Source organism: Plasmodium sp. gorilla clade G2 (assembly GCF_900097015.1).
Source record: "Plasmodium sp. gorilla clade G2 genome assembly, chromosome: 11".
In the NCBI taxonomy this organism is placed as follows: Eukaryota; Apicomplexa; class Aconoidasida; order Haemosporida; family Plasmodiidae; genus Plasmodium; species Plasmodium adleri (nom. inval.).
In genome coordinates, this window is record NC_041703.1 from 42,501 (window position 1) to 61,154 (window position 18,654).

General features: G+C 15.1%; 5 protein-coding genes across 5 annotated transcripts in view; 2 read left to right on the forward strand and 3 right to left on the reverse strand.

Annotated features, from left to right (window-relative positions):
- The window catches only part of PADL01_1100700 (Plasmodium exported protein (PHISTb), unknown function), a gene marked incomplete at both ends in the record, with an annotated part of 2,096 nt that extends 216 nt beyond the window's left edge, over positions 1-1,880 (reverse strand). The window contains 2 exons of the mRNA XM_028682458.1: positions 1-1,563; positions 1,716-1,880. The exon at positions 1-1,563 is cut by the window's left edge and continues 216 nt beyond it. Of these exons, the coding sequence (XP_028538734.1) occupies positions 1-1,563; positions 1,716-1,880 (1,728 nt within the window). The remainder of the gene's footprint in view (positions 1,564-1,715) is intronic.
- Positions 1,881-4,173: 2,293 nt separating this feature from the next.
- On the reverse strand, positions 4,174-5,095 carry PADL01_1100800 (Plasmodium exported protein, unknown function; the record flags this gene model as incomplete). Its single annotated transcript, XM_028682460.1, has 2 exons — positions 4,174-4,767; positions 4,892-5,095. The coding sequence occupies 2 exons, from the start codon at positions 5,093-5,095 to the stop codon at positions 4,174-4,176; spliced, it is 798 nt and encodes a 265-aa protein (XP_028538735.1).
- Positions 5,096-9,755: 4,660 nt separating this feature from the next.
- Positions 9,756-10,031, forward strand: PADL01_1100900 (early transcribed membrane protein 11.1; the record flags this gene model as incomplete). The annotated part of the gene is made up of 1 exon (XM_028682461.1): positions 9,756-10,031. The coding sequence occupies one exon, from the start codon at positions 9,756-9,758 to the stop codon at positions 10,029-10,031; it is 276 nt and encodes a 91-aa protein (XP_028538736.1).
- Positions 10,032-12,662: 2,631 nt separating this feature from the next.
- Positions 12,663-12,947, reverse strand: PADL01_1101000 (early transcribed membrane protein 11.2; the record flags this gene model as incomplete). Its single annotated transcript, XM_028682462.1, has 1 exon — positions 12,663-12,947. One exon carries the CDS (start codon positions 12,945-12,947, stop codon positions 12,663-12,665), a length of 285 nt encoding a protein of 94 aa, XP_028538737.1.
- A 4,471-nt stretch (positions 12,948-17,418) lies between these two features.
- PADL01_1101100 (Plasmodium exported protein (hyp11), unknown function) lies at positions 17,419-18,205 on the forward strand (the record flags this gene model as incomplete). The annotated part of the gene is made up of 2 exons (XM_028682463.1): positions 17,419-17,567; positions 17,698-18,205. The coding sequence occupies 2 exons, from the start codon at positions 17,419-17,421 to the stop codon at positions 18,203-18,205; spliced, it is 657 nt and encodes a 218-aa protein (XP_028538738.1).
- Positions 18,206-18,654: the final 449 nt, after the last annotated feature.

Sequence of the window (18,654 nt, forward strand, 5' to 3'; positions counted from 1 at the left end):
TTTCTTTAATTTTCTCCATATTAATCTACATGCGATTATAAGAATTCTATATTCTTCAATATCCATATTACTATTTTTAATCCATTCATTAAAAATTCCCTTAACGTATGATTTTATATAACTCTTATGGGTCAGAAACTTATGATAAGTATTATTCAATTCATTAGATGATTGGTAAACAGATACATCATATTTATTTTTTAAATTCGTATAAAGTAAATTTAAATGATATATTAAAAATGAAATTTTTTTCTCTTCATTTCTATTTATTTGATTCCATAAATCCCTTAACGTACTCATATCATTTTTTTTAGAATTTAAAGACAAGATATTTTCATTTAGTTCGATATCCTTATCATTAGTATACAAACCATTTTCTTTTACATCATATAAATCTAATTCATATTCCTTCCATATAGAAACGTTCGTCAAATCACAACACAATATTTCATGTAATTTAAATATATTATAAACATTATCCTGGAAAGTACTATTTAATAAATCAAATAATTCATTATTATTTTCATCTTTACTCGGATCATCCATTTTCTTTTCTGAATTATCATATTCCATAATATGTTTTAACATATTTTCTATATTTATACTATCACCATCATTTGGATAAACAAATAAAGATTCATTTAAAAAATCAACACCTTCTTTTTCTTTTTCTTTTATTTCTTCATAATTAATTTCTTTTTTATTTATTTCTTCAGTCTTAACTTGTTTTTCTTCAACAACGTTTGATTTTTTATTATTATCAATATTTTTTGGTATGCTTTTTATTTCTTCTTTTTCAATTTCTTTTATTCTTACCTTTTTGGTTTTAGTATTACTAATATTGGGTGTTCTTTTTTCTAATCCTATATTCTCATCCTTTTTGGTTTCTTCAATATCTAATTTTTCTTTTTCAATGTTTGAAACTTTTGCACTAACATTCTCTTTTTCATCTTTTCTTTTAGATATATCATGATTTATTTCACTTGGCCTTCTTCTTATATTAACTCTTGTAGACTCTTCAAAGTTTTCACTCTTCAGGTTATTTACAAATTTTGATTCCTTCTTCTCATTTTCTATTTCCTTTTCATTATCATAAAAATTTAATCCTCTCCTTACTCCTAATTTACCAGTAATATCCTCTTTTTCATTTTCTTTTATCTTATCTACAAAAAGGTTATTCATTTGTTCTTCAGCTTTCATCTTACTACCAACACTATTAGAATCACTAACTTGCTTTCTATATATCTCGACAGAATATATTACTTTTTCACTAGGATCTTTTGGTGTTTCTATATTTTCATATATATCAGATTTTGTACCTTTCTTATCAAAAATGACATCAACCTTATTAGTACTTCTAACATTGCTTCTATTCATACCAGAATCATTTAGCACTTGAGTTATTATATCACTCAAATGAAATACCTTTGATTCACTTCGATTTTCTGTATTGTTAGTTTTGTTTGAATCCTTCCTTAGTAACTCATCTTCATACAGATTTCTAAAAAATCTCTTGTCTAATATATCTCTTGCATATGAATTTTCTTCAATACAAAGTACATTCTGCAAAAAAAAAAAAAAATAACATGAATGATAAAATATAAATATAAATATAAATATATATATATATATATATGTTACTACAAAAGACATAAAATAAATTCTTTATATTTAAAAGGTTTCATTTATTTTTTTTTCTTTTCTATTTTTATTACAAATGAAAGCATAAAAACAACAAAAGCAGTAAAAACATATATATATCTTTGAAACAATGACATATAAAATGCTTTCTTCTTATTATGCAAAATCGTCATTTTGGGATTCCAGAAATATTTGAGACAACTTCTAACAGGTATAGGGTCTAAACTTATTTGTGTCATACTAGGTTCTAATATATTAAAATTTATCTTATTTAAAATGATTATCCAATGTAAATTTTTTTTTTTCTTGATAATTTTAATATATTCATATAAAGTGGGATTATTCCTCTGTCTTATTATATATTATATAAAATATCTTTCCTTTTTTTTAATTATTTCTATATTTATCAAAAAAATATAAAATAAATAAAATATTTAATTTCCAAATAAGATGATAATAATATAGGATTAAAACATACTATTTTGTAAATATATAATTATATATTCATACAAAGTTAATACTTATAATATATATATATTTGTGTCAATTTTTATTATCAACAGCTGTATATACTTATATAAACTCCTTTATAATATATATATATATATATACTTTAAATTAGCAAAATATTTCTAAACAAAAATAGAACATAAGATACATAAATATATACAATATGATACATATATATGTGCGCATATATATGTATATTCTTATAGCATATATAAATTATTTATAATATTTTCTCGAACAGTATAATATATTATGAAAAGATATTTATATAATTATATATATAACATTATAATAAAGGAAATATTCTCAATAAAAATATGGAACATTCTACTATGGAAATTATTTAATTATGTTTAATCATATACATATATGTACTATCCTTTATATATATATATATTAAAATATAATATTCAAAGAATTGTAATATATATAAAAATCATACCTGAATTAATTAAATACTTTCAATAATATATTTATATATATATATATATATGAACTCTATATTTACGAATTTATAAAAAAAAACCATAAGACTATTAATTTTATATATAAAATATTATTATATTATCATATATAACATTATTTTTACTCATCAAATTTTAATTAATTTTAAATTAAAAATAATTATTAATTTGCTTTTAATTTTTATAAATAAATATGTTGACTATCAAAAGAAATATATCAATACATAAAGGTAACCTTAAAATATATATATTATAATAAAAAATAATTTTTTTTTTTTTTTTTGGAAGATTCATAATTTTAAAGTATTCCAAAAACTTTGTACGTTAAAAGAACATACTTTTTTTTCTTTTAAAATGGTATTCCTTTTTTTTTTTTTATTATTATTTTCTTAATTTTTTAAGAGTACAGAAATATATAATATGCGTTATTATATTATTTTTTTTTTTTTTTTTGTGTACACCTTTTGCTTTTATTTTATTTACTGTGTACCCAATTTTTCCATATGTTCCATTTATAACATTTTATAATGAAAGAATAAAAAAAATTAAAAATATAAATACTTCTTTTTTCCTTTTTCAAATTTAATAAATAAATAAGATTTCATATAAGAGTACGTAAAACCAATACGTACATATATTTATAGAAAAAAAAAAAAAAAAAAAAAAAAAAAAAAAAAAAAAAAAAAAAAATATATTGTATGTCCCTCATTTTTTTTTTTTTTTACAAGGAAAAATATATACATTTTATTTATTTTAAATTAATATATGCAAAATATATATATTATATAAATATATATATATTTTTTTTTTAATTTAAATATATTAAAAATAAAAATTATTATTATTATCCACAAATTGTTTTATAATTTTACATTTCTTATTATTTAAAAATTTTTGATTACATTTTCTTTTCTTTTCTTTTCTTTCTTTTTTTTTTTTTTTATAATATTTAATGGAGAATATATTCTTGTTTCTATAAAATAATATTGGAATTAATGAAAAATGGAAATTCAGGTATTTCGTAATTATTTATACTTAATTAAATATTGTTTCTATATATTTTCTTTTATTATTTTTTATATGAGTTAAAGTTAATGCTTAAGGTCAACATATTATTTTTTATAAAATAATATATATAAAAGAATAAACTCAATAATATATTAAAATAAAAGATAAATATATATATTTTTTGAAATGTTAACAATTATTTATTCATTTTTAAAGAATATATATATATTATATATATATATATATATATATACATATTTTTATTTTTTCTTTGCTCGAAGAAAAAACATATAACAAAATAAAACATAATTTCAACAAATCCCCCAAAAAATAAAATAAAATAAAAAAGGTCAAATATTATTTAAATAAATAAATTTAAATTTTGATTCATATTCATTAGATATTTCTTAAAAATGGATATAAATATATTAATTAATAAATAAATATACATATAACATATATATATATATTCGAAAAATCTTTTTAATATTTTGTTAAAAAATCAATTAAAGAATTTTCATATAATGTACTATCATTGGTATTACTTAAATTACTCAAAAATATTAGGTACTGTATATGTAGCAAACGAATCACTAATATATTTGCATTTCTTGTATTTTTTCCATAAATAAATAATATATACAATAACTAAACCTATAGGTATTAGTGCCAATGTACCATTTGCTGATTTACAAACAATAATTATTGCAATAATAATTCCGATAAGTATAGGTGAAAGTACTTTATATTTTTCAAAATATCTTTTAATTTTTCTCATTTTAGGTTCTTTTTTTAACATAAAGTAGTTACTTTCATTATTACTTTTCATTATATACATAATTTCTAATTCAACTCTTCTATCAAGACTTGTAAGACATTTAAGAAAACGATTTTTCTTTTTATGAATATTACCAAAACGATAAGGAGTATTCCTAAAATCCTTCACATCAAACTTATTAAAAAGTGGTGTATTATCATTATCAATTTCTTCTTCATCCGATTCAATACCTTCTGATAAATCTTCATAAACTGGACTATTATGATAATTACCTAAAATTTCCACTTCACATAATAACCTATGTATATATATTTCTAATTCTCCATTATGAATACTTCTTCTATTCAAATACTGTGTTGTTTTAGACTGCAAAAAAAAATAAAACAACATATAGAGCATTTAAACAATTAAAATTTTATTTACACGCACATATATATATATATATATATATATATATATATATATATATGTAAATACTCTCTATATTTACCTCTTTAAGATTATTCAAAAAACATATAAATAAAAACACACTAAAACACTTCAAAATAAAATATTTCTTATTTGATATGTTCATATATTCCTTAGAAATATTTTTCAAATTTAAAAAAGGTAAAAAAATACCAAATAATACGAATATACATTTTATGTTTCTGTAAAATATTGTATCCATATGTAAATTACTATACTTTGTCATATTTCAAAAAAAAAAAAAAAAAAAAAAAAAAAAAAAAAAAAAAAAAAAAAAAGTTGTATATATGTTCATATATGTATATATTATATATATATATATATATTAATAATGTATAAAATATATAAATAAAAGGAAAATACGATACAATAATATCCTACATTCCTTAATATTAAAATAAAAACATAATATTAACATGTGGCAATCTACATTTATATTTTAACAACATATTTTTATTTTTTTGTAATTATTAAATAATTAAATATATATATATATATATATTTATAATTTTTTTCGAAATGAGAAAAAATATATTTTATCTTCAATCATCATCAAGTGAAATACATACACATTACGAAAAAAATACTTATAAATTATTAAACACAAGACTAAAATATTAAAATAAATATAAATTTATATTTATATATCTTATTCCTTTTATTTTTATCGAAATACCATATATATTAATTTTTTCAAAAAATAGAAAAAATATAAAAAACCAATCCTTATAATAATAAAATAATTTTTGAAATAAAATTGTTTCAATATAATTTATCCATTTATTTAAAAAGGAGATAAATATTTTCCAAAATATATATATAAAATAATATTAAAATATAAAGAATATAACATAATTATTATATTATATATATATATATATATATATTTTTTTTTTTTTATTTTTAATTAATTATAAATTCATATAAATTAATTAAAAAATTCGTGTACTCAATTTTTTCATTTCCTTAATAAGCTTGGCAAAAATATTATAGAATACATATGTCGTACAAAATGCATTTTTAAAAAAAAAAAAAAAAAAAAAAGGACACCGTAATCTTACAATGTATGTTATTTCATATTTGATTATACAAAAAATATGGTAATTATTTCCTTTACACATGTAATATTTAATTAATTTTTTAAAATGAATAGTATTAAAATGGGAAAAGTATGAAAAATAAATAAAATAAACATTTTTTTAACATACCTTAAAACCTATATATAAAAAATACATATATCGCAAATATGTAAATATATATTAATTATATTTTCCAAAATACTTAATAATATAAAACATTTTACACATAAATTTTTGTATATTAATTTATATATTCAACAAAATATAATTCAATATATAATCTTAACAAGTCATCATTTTTTAAAATTCAAAAGATTCATATTTTTTTTTTTTTTTTTTTTCATTCTGGATATAAATATATATTTAATATATCAATATTTTTCATTTTATTACGTTTAATACATTTTCGTATATAATTCGCACAAAAAAAATACATAACAAACTTTATAGGAGAGATGTGTATTTACTATTATTATTATATATATATATTTTTTTTTGCTTTATGTTGAACAAAGAAAAGAAAAAAAACCTATATACCTTTATTTAACAACCATATTAAATATAAACAAGTAAATTTATTTTTTATATTATATTTATATTAATCTTAACAAGTCATCATTTTTTAAAATTCAAAAGATTCATATTTTTTTTTTTTTTTCATTCTGGATATAAATATATACTTAATATATCAATATTTTTCATTTTATTACGTTTAATACATTTTCGTATATAATTCGCACAAAAAAAATACATAACAAACTTTATAGGAGAAATGTGTATTTACTATTATTATTATATATATATTTTTTTTTTCTTTGTTCAACATAAAGCAAAAAAAAAAAAACCTATATACCTTTATTTAACAACCATATTAAATATAAACAAGTAAATTTATTTTTTATATTACATTTATATATCTTTTACATAATCTTGGAAATTATTTTTTATTACTCTTATTTTTGAAACATTTAAATAATCACTGCTGTTATAAAAATATTGTTTACATTTTTATATAACATTTTATATTTTAACAATATAAAATATATATATATATATATATTTTACTTTAAACTTTACAACATAAACACAAACTATGAACAAAAATTTAAAGATATTCATTCATATATTTAATAGGGAATCATACAACATTATACATATATATATATATATATATATATAATAATAATTACTTTATAAAAATTTTGTATTTATATTCTTAATATAATGTGAAGCTAAATATATTCTTTTTTTATATTTTATAATATATCTGAAAAAATATCCTTAAATAAGTGTAATTTATATAAAATATACTTTAAGTATATTTTTTTTTTTTTTTTTTCTCATTTAACTTTTTATTATAATAATATTATATGACATCTATTTTTTAAAAAAATAAAAATTTTATTTTTGGATTAAATATAAAGTTTTACAATAATAATAATAATTATATATATATATATATATATATATATATTTTTATAAAATTTTAAATAATTATTCCACTTAATATATCTAAAAATATATTATATAATATATTATATTATAAATATTATATATAAATAGAATAATATAAGAATTAAACTTATCAATCATAGCTTTGTTCTATATATTTCTCATTCATATATTTAATAGGGAATCATAGAACATTATACATATATATATATATATAATAATTACTTTATAAAAATTTTGTATTTATATTTTTAATATAATGTGAAGCTAAATATATTCTTTTTTTATATTTTATAATATATCTGAAAAAAATATCCTTAAATAAGTGTAATTTATATAAAATATACTTTAAGTATATTTTTTTTTTTTTTTTTTCTCATTTAACTTTTTATTATTATAATATTATATGACATCTATTTTTTAAAAAAATAAAAATTTTATTTTTGGATTAAATATAAAGTTTTACAATAATAATTATTATATATATATATATATATTTTTTTTTATTTATAAAATTTTAAATTATTATTCCACTTAATATATCTAAAAATATATTATATAATATATTATAAATATTATATATAAATAGAATAATATAAGAATTAAACTTATCAATAATAGCTTTGTTCTATATATTTCTTTTTTTTTTTTTTTTCACAAAATATTTTTTAATAAAATAAAATTAACAAAATAAAGACTACTACAATATATTGAACATAAATTTAAAATTATAATATTTATTTCACCTTCATAAAATATACTTAAACATTATAAAATTTTATTTCCCTTTTTCTCATATAAAAAAAATAAAAAGGAATTGTGAAATCCTTTTAATAATAGAGATTTTTATTTTTATATAAATAATAATATATAATTAAATATGCCAACTTTAAAAATACACAACAAAACCCCTTTCCATGCGCTTTTAAAATATATATAAAAATGTTTAATTCTATTTTAATAGATAATAAATAAATAAAAATATATTTATATAATAATACATATAAATATAATAGAGTAACAAAAATTAATAAGTAATAAATATAATATAAAAATTATTATACATCCATGATATATAAAATATTATATATTATATAATAATATAAAAAAAAAGAAAAAGAAATAAAATGAATAAAAGCGATAGCTTATATATTTAGGATATATATATTTATTAATAAATATATAAATAATTAAAAAGGAAAAATTACTATATATATTTAATTATTATATATAATAAATATATAATATTATATATATTACATATAAAAATATATTATATCTTTTTTTTTTTTTTTTTTTTTTTTTAACTTTATTTATATATTTTATATATTAGTATTGTTCTATATTTTAATCCGTTACAAAAGCTATACAATATAAAAAAGAATAAATATATTTATACTGCTTTTTATTATATATATATATACATAATATTATAAAAAATATTTTTTTTATAAAGTTATTTTTTGTTTATTTGAATTAAATGCAAACAATATTTATATAATAAATATAGATATCTATAATTAATATTTATTAATAATATTTTTAGTATTATCTAAAAAATAAATATTATTAATTTATAATAATATATTAAAAATATATACATATAATATATATATCTATAACTCTCTTATATGTAATAAATAATAATTTTAAAAATATTTATGGACTAAATCTAAACTCTTGAAAAACATATTTTCTATATAGATATATAAATATATAAAAAAAATAAAATATAGATATAAATAAAAATATTAAAACAATATCTTTTTTAAAAAATAAAAGCCTATAAAATATAAAAATAATAAAAAAAAAAATATATATATATATATATATATATAATATAAAAATAAAATTATATTATAAATATTATTTATATTAAAAAAAAAATAATATATTAAAAAATTTTAATTTTGAAAAAAATTTTTATTTTTTTAATTTGTTTTTTTTTTACCTTTTTTAAATATTAAAAAAAAATTATAAAAATTTTATATATATTTTATATTTCTTAAAAAATAAATTAAAAATATAAAAAAAAAAAAAAATTTTTATTAATATTATATTATTACTAATTTTTTTTACAAAAAAAAAAAAAAAAAAAACTTAAATCTTATTTTACAACCCTTTATAAATACAAGCATAATAAAATCAAAGGTATAAAAAAAAATTAATAAATAATTAAACAAAAAAAACATACATACATATATATATATATATATCATTCCTTATGCATCTCTAAAATTATAAATTCTACATATATAATGTTATATATTAAAATATATATTTATTACATATATATATTAATTCTATATTATTTCATTTTTAATTTTTTTTTAATAATTTTATAGTTCTACCAAAATGAAAGTCACAAAGATCTTATATTTCGTTTTTTTCATGTTTGCCTTGAATTTTATTGCCCCTAATAATGAACATAATGGATATGTTGAAGCAAAGAAAAAACTAACACCTGCAGAAATTAAAAAGAGAAACCAAAAATATATGATGTACTCTGCTATTGCATCAGGTATAGCAGTACTTCTTGGTGCTAGTATAGGTTTAGGAGTTCACTTCTCAAAACAAAAAGCTCCCAAAAAAAAGATAATAAGACAAGTAGTAAAGAAAACTGCAGCATAAATAAAATATGATCATATTTTTTAAAAAGAGATATTAATTTGTTTTTTTAATCAATAACAAAAGCAATAGTGGGTGTGTACCTATATAATATAAACAAATGGTGGCAAAGAAATATAGATGAATCTAAATAATAAAGAATTATATATTATGACAAATAAATATATATATATATTTATATATATATATATATTTATTTTTTTTTTTTTTTTTTTTTTTTTTTTTTTTAATTAAAAGAAATTATTTTATATTTATTTTTATTATTTTCATGAACTTTTCGTGTATATATAAAAAAAAAGAAAAAGAAAATATATATAACCTATTTGTACAATATACATATTATTGTATAGGTTTATAAATTAATAAAAAAGTAAATGAAATCTTTGAAGTCAACTTTATAGAGCATGTGTTTTACTTTTCTTCTTCTTTTTTAATTTTTATATATTTATATACATTTCATACCATAATTATAAATAATATATATATATATATATAATATAATTTATTTTTTTTAACTTAAGAACTTTTTTAATTTTCTAAGAAAAAAGACATTCAAATTTTTGTTTTTGTACGAAAACCTGATTTACATATATTTCTATATTATTAAATAAATTATATTAAAAAAAAAAAAAGAAAAATCATTAAATAAAAACGTCAAGAATAATCTAACAAATATATTTTTAAGATTCAAATGGATTCCATACATAATATAAAAAAATATATAAATTAATAAAATGAAAAATTAAAAACATATGTTATATAATATAACCTGTGTTTTGTTTATATCTTAAATAACAAAATATTTAATCATAAATAAAATATCTATAAAATATAAAATATATCAATTACTGAACCTTAAAACATTATAATATATATAAATTATAACAAAACATATAATTCATATATATATATATATTATATACATGTATTTTAATTAATAAATTTTATTTCTTAAAAAAATATATTCTCACTCTTATAATATATTATTAATATATTTAAAAATTATGATTCCTTACATATCATCTTCTTAATAAATAACCCGTCTATCATAATATTCTGTTCATCCATTGAACAAAATTATATAGCATTATTTAAAGACATAAAATATTTAATATATATTATTTATTGCTATACCATACATTCTACATTTATTTATATGTTGATATATATTATATATTTATATACTTCACTATTCATTTTACGTATAATATTTTATACTATATATATAATGAACATTTCTTTTATATGAAAAAAAAATTCTTTTATATATAAGGCCCAGTATTTATATAATATGCACTTATTAATTTTAATATTTTTTAATTTAAAAATTTTCTATAATATAATTATTATATCCTCTTCTATTGCTATATAATATGGTTGTAAAAAATATTAATGGTTAAATCATTTTTATATTTATGCTTCATATATAAAATAATATATAAACATGAAATTTTCTACAGTTTTATAGAGTTCAATATATTGTGATTTAAATATTGAACTATTTGTGTTAGCAATAAAATGAACCAATATAAATAAACACAATATATATAAATGTATATATATATTATATTAATTCAGATGTAAACATAGAGAGAAAAAAAAAAAACATTCACTTAAACCAATTGTACAGAGGCAGGAGTAATTTTAGAACGTATCATCATATATTTTTTGGACAAAAAAAAAAGAAATTTTTTTTTTTTTTTTGGAATTTAAACATATATAATTTTATGTAGAAATATTCTAAATATGTCTAAATAAAATATTATATATTTTATTAATTTAATTCTCTTTTTAATATAGAAATATATTTTTTCTTTCTTCTACTATTATAAATTTCAGTCGATTTTTATCTTTCTTCTTAAATTATCATATGTGTGTTTTCTAGTTTGTTCAATTAGTATGTAATAATATATATTATATATATGTATATATAATACATATTTAAAGGTACACAATATTTTGAATTATGAAAAAATATATATATATATGGTACAAATAGTTTCAAAGGAAATATAAAAATATGCAATAAAAAATATATATAAATATATAAATATAAAATATATGTAATATATATATATATAAATATATTTATATACAAAAAATATAAAAAATAGAATAGAATAAAGAATAATTAAAAAAAGTACTCGTACTATAAAAATATATATTCTTTTTATATTTCTGCGGACTTTAAATATTTCTCGGTTAATGGAATAATATTCATATATAATATCTAATAATATACATATTATAATTCACTCACTCACAAAGAAACAAAACTAAATAAAATAAAATTCCTAACAAATCCTTGCTAATAATAAAAATAAATTATAATATTTGTAAATAAATATATGTATTCTTTGAAATAAGGGGAAAAAAGGTCAACAGAATTTATAAATAATATTATAAGTTCCTCTTCTCTTGTATATATTCCCCCCCTCTATTATCTTCTATATATTGTAATATAAAATAATATTTATTATTTTTATTACAATAAAAAGTTCCCTATTTTTTTTGTGTTAGTATTTCTGAATTTATATATATTATACCATATATTTCCTCTCTTTTTTTTTTTTTTTTTTTTTTTTTTTTATATCTGCTCTATAATATTTTTGGTAGTTTCAATTAGTTGTTAATTTAGTTTTTTGGGGCGGCGGTTGTGGTTTTTGCTCCAGCTTTATCTTTCTTTTCATCACCGTTATTTTTGTTTTTGTAGTGGATTCCAAGACCTACACCGGCACCAATGAGAACTGCTAAAGCTGAGGTAATACCAGAGATTAACATAATTTGTTGGTTTCTCTTTTTCTTTTCAGCTGGTGTTAAGGGTTTTTTTGCTTCTACATATCCGTTAAAGTAGTTTGGGGCAATGAAGTTTAAGGCCAATAAGGCGGCGAAGAAATAAAAGATCTTTGTGATTTTCATTTTGATAAGACTACAATAAAAAAAAAAAAAAAAAAAAAAAAATTTATATATATAATATATAATATATATGTATGTATTTCTTTTTATAAAAAATATTATTAATCTTTTCGGGTATATAATCTTTATTCTATATTTTTTTTTTTTTTTTTTTCCACAATAAATTATTATATATAAATATATATATAAGAGTTACTTTTCATAAATATAAAAATATTTTATTTTCTTTTATATTTTTGTTCTATATAAAAGTTTTTATATAAATTCTATATATAGAATAAAAAAAAAAAAAAAAACTTACTTTTTAAAAGAAAAGTTTTGCGGGGAAAGGGTTTAAAAATAAGATTTTTTTAAAAAAGTTTTAAAAAGTTTAAAAAATTTTTTAAAAAAGAAAAAAAAAGTATTTTTTATTCAAGAAAATAAAAATATTTAAAAATTTTTAAAAATAATTTTTTTTCAAAAATTAATTTTTTTTTTTTTTAAGATTTTAAAAAAAATTTTATTTTAAAAAAAATAAATTTAAAATTAAAAAAATTTTTTTTTTATAAAATTAAAATTTATTTTATTTTTTTTTTTTTTTGTTTTTGTTATTAAAATAAAAATAAGAACATCAATTAAAATAACTTTTTAATGCTAACTTAAAAAAAATAACCTTTTTTTTTGTTATTATATTTTTAAAATTATATTTTAAGTTTAAATTATATGTTTATAATAAATATTATAATATCACATAATTATTTATTTAATAAATACAGAAGAGAAAAGCATATTAGTTTTTAAAGAAATAAAAAAAAAACAACTTGTTTTTTTTACTACCAAACCCAACTATTTTATTTTCTTAATATATATTCATAATTAAATAAAACACGTTGAATATTTAAAAAAAGATATATTTATATAATAATAAATAAAACATGATATAATAGATAAACATTCAATTTTATTAGGTTATTTATTTTATTATAAACGTATAGCCTTTTTTTTATTTTTTAAATTTATTCAAATATTATTTTATTTCTATTTATTATAAATATAGAGATTATTCTACAACTATATTATTATTGTATATATATAATAGCATTATATAAATATAAAAATATATATATCTATATAATATTATTATATTGCTATATATGCATTATATTTTTTTTTTTTTTTTTATATAATATATATATATTTATATATATATCACAATACCCTTAACCTAATATTAGAACAATATTTATTTTATAAAACTCTATATAATAAAATACCTAATAAAAAAAAAAAAAAATGTATTTTAAAATAGATAAATAACTAAATATATATATACATATATTTAATTATTATAAATTAAAAGCTATATTTATATAATAATATATATATTTTAAAAAGTATTTATTTTTTTTTTTTTAATTTTAGTTTCGTATTTTTTATTATTTTTTAAAAATTCCTATTTTTTATTTTTTCATTCTATGAAACAATGTTCTGAATTTTATTTTATATATAACTGCATTTAGTAACCTTAACTATCCAATCATTTCTCTTAATATTTTAAAAATTGCATGATTTATAAATATATATATTATATAACTATATAAATTCAGAATAAAAATATATATTTATTTTATATATTATTAATTTTATGAACATAGAATTAATCTTAGATCGTTCTAATTTTATAAATTTCAATTAATTTTTAATATATTATTTTAAAAATCATTGAATTCTTATTTTTATTTAAAATTTTTTAAACACATGTAAAAATATCATAAATATTATATATTATATTATATCTTTATATTACAAAATTAAATAATTTTATTTATATCATATACAATGCTCTATTTTTTTACCCTTTTTTATTTCTTCATTTTTCTTTTCTTTTGTTTTTTTTTTTAATTATTATTTTTTGTATAAAGTTATAAATGAATTATATTTATATTTTTTTATAATAGTTATAATACAATAATATTAATAATAAACATATATTTTAAGCTCTTTAATTTCAATGTTTTTAAATTAATATGTATTTTTTTATCGTTTATGATATTTTTCTTACAATGAATCTGTTTTTTTTTATTTAATTGTAAATATAAATTTATTAAGACTAAGTAATATAAGGGGGTTATAGAAAAAGAATTATATTGAACTGAAATAATTTAATTACGTTATAGAAATAAAAGTAGCGAAATATATAATATATTATAATATAATATATATTATATTATCTATATAAATATAATTAAAAAAAATTCCATAACAATATATTAAAACAAATAAAAATTACATTTTATATTAAATTTTTCAAATCTTTATGAAATCTTAAAATATTTTAATCCTTATATTTGTTTTGTTTTTTTTTTTTTTTGTTAAATCCAATTTTAATTAAATAAAAGTATTGTTGAACAAGTAAACAACACCAATTGTGTTATTCAAAAATATAAAAATAAAGCCTTTTTTTTTTTTTTTTTCTTTTTTAATTTTTCGTTCTTTTTATCATTGTCGTATATAATTATATATAAAATTCTATAGAAGAAAAAAAAAAAAAAAAAGAACATATTATTTTATACGTATGCTATATATATATAGGCTTATATATTTATTTAAACATATTAATATATTAACATAAAAAGGAATTTCTATATATTATATATATATATGTTTATATTATAATTATATTCTTATTATACAAATATTACATAAAAAAAAAAAAAAAATACGAGTTGTCACAGTATTATATTATACGAATAGAACGATATATATATTTTAATTCATATAATTTTTTATTATATAATAATTAGTTTATATATATATATATATAAGCATATATATTATATATAATTTTTTTATTTGTTACCTCTTATTATTTTCTTTATCTTAATCGTTATTTATATACAAATAATATAATATTAAAAAAGTGTATATCTATATGAAAAAATAAATAATATTTAAAAAAAAGAGAAAAAAAAAAAAAAAAAAAGAAGCCATCCTTATATATACATATATATATATATATGTGTGTGTATATTCTTTTATGGTTTTACTTTTTGAATTATTACTTTATAATATTATTAAAACAACTTTATTTATATTTTTGTAGTAATTCTATTTTTGTTATAACCTTATTTTATAACAATAACTTAAAATTGAAATGCAAATTATATATATATATTTTAAATATAAGTATGATAAATATATATAACAAATATTTTTCCTCATATAATATTCATTTTATGAATTAACATAAATAATTTAAATAAACTATTAATTAGATAAATATATTTATATATTGTTAAAAACACAAATAAACTAGAACACCATAAGAATAAAATATGAAAAACTTTTTTTCTGTATTTTAAAAAAATAATTAAGTTCAGAATCGTTACATTATAATGTGCATAATAAAATAATTTCCTCATTTTATTTTTTTAATATATATATATAATACAAATTAATTGTTAAATAAAGCATTTCATTATTTTAAAACAATATTAAAATAATAATAATTTTCTTTTTAATAAATAAAATAATATATTTTGTAATAATATTACCTAAAGAATAATTAAGCAAAGGTTTTTTCTAATTTAGAATAATACGAACACTTTATTATTATATAATATATTGTATATATATATACATATATATAATAATATAAATAATATAATAAATTTCATTAATTATTCATAAAATAAAAATATATATGTAAATATTATTATAAAATTAAAATATTAATTTTTAAAATTACGTAATATATTTTAATATATAGGTATACATAACATCACTAATATAATATTCAAATCTACTTATAGCCTAACTATATATATTATATTATATAAGTTGTTCATATTCTTAGATTATATTAAAAAACGCAACCTATTATTAGATTCTTACGCAAATATAATATTATCTTTTTACAATATATTTTTTTTTTTTTTTCATGTTAAAAAATTTAAATAAATTATATTTTTATCTTTGTCAAATTTTTATTATATTACAAACATTTATTTATTTTTCTCATAAAAATAAAAATAGCACAACAGTTTATATTTTCTTAATTATAAAATATATTATATTTACTACTGTATATATATATATATATATATATATATATATATATATATGTAAAGTAAAAAAACGATTAGGTATATTCTTTTCATATAGTTGTAAAATATTTGGTTCTTTTATACATAAAATATTATATTCCATATAATTAAATAAATACATTAAAATATATTATTTATTTTGCTTTTTTCTGTTGGTTATTTAGCTATTTGTTTCTATATGTTTTCTTAGATACCATAGAACAACTACAACGCAACTTTTTTTTTTTTATCTAGTAAATATTGGAAATATTATATACAACTGAAATAGTACCATTATAAGAAAAACTATCTAATCTATACATATATACATATATATATATATATATATATATAGTTCTATTTTAAAAAAAAAAAAAAATAATATTCCAACTTAACCAAAATATTTGAATATGAAAAAGCCGTATGTATATATATACCCTTCTTGGGAACTAAATATATTCAAAAAATGCAACGATACCATAAAAAAAATAATATTAATTGTTAATCTATTTTTTGTCTTTGTTTTTATATGGAATGATTTTTCTTCACATCACGTCAAGTTAAAATAAACACCATAAAGCTTATATTCATATATAAGTTTTTATATATATTATGTATATGCATATTTCACTTTATTATTTTATTTTATTATGTATATATATATTTTTTTTTTTCATGTTCTTTTATAGAAATATAAGTACATACGGAATTAATTATGAATTATATCAACACAATATTGAAACAAGATATGAAAGAATATTAACAGAACTTGTTGAACATCCATGGAAAAAAAAAATTTCATCATTAGATAATACAAGACAAAATAATTTTTCTAATTCAAAGGATCATGTTTCTAATAATCAATCAACAGAAGAAATAGAAAAGACAAATGAATTAAGTACCAATTTATCTAAACTTTGGAATGATATGATTAAAAACATAGAAGAAGAATATAATAATAATACTGATCATATGGATCATAAATGGAGAGATGATATGTGGAATAATCAATGGGGGAAATATCTAGATGCAGCTTATGATAATATTAATAAACACCTAAAAAATTATAATACCTCTGAAAATTATAAAAAAGATATTACAAATAAATGGATACAATGGGCACGTGAAGATATTGAAGTTTTTGTAAATGCATTAAAAGATGAATGGTATAAAAATAATAATAATCAAAATGAATGATATTATATATTTACACACATATGTACATATATATATATATATATATATATATAATTTTATTCATTCATTCATTTTTTTTTTTTTTTTTTTTTCTTAAATAATTATATACATTCAATAATATGTATAGTATAATTGTATTTTTATTGTTGTTTTATTATTTAATTTATTTAAGAAATACAAATAAATTCTTAAATGTTTATGTAATGTTAATTATTTTATAAATGCCTAAACAGATAAAAATATCTACAATTTGTATGAATAACATTTCATAAAATAAAAAAGTTGTATTATAAAAGATTAATAAATAAATAATTAACATTTTTATAAACATAAACAATAATAATAATAATAATAATAATAATAATAATAATAATAATAATAATAAATTTAAAATAATACGTAAGTATATTAGTAAGAGAATTCTTTTAATCCCTTTAAACAATAAATAT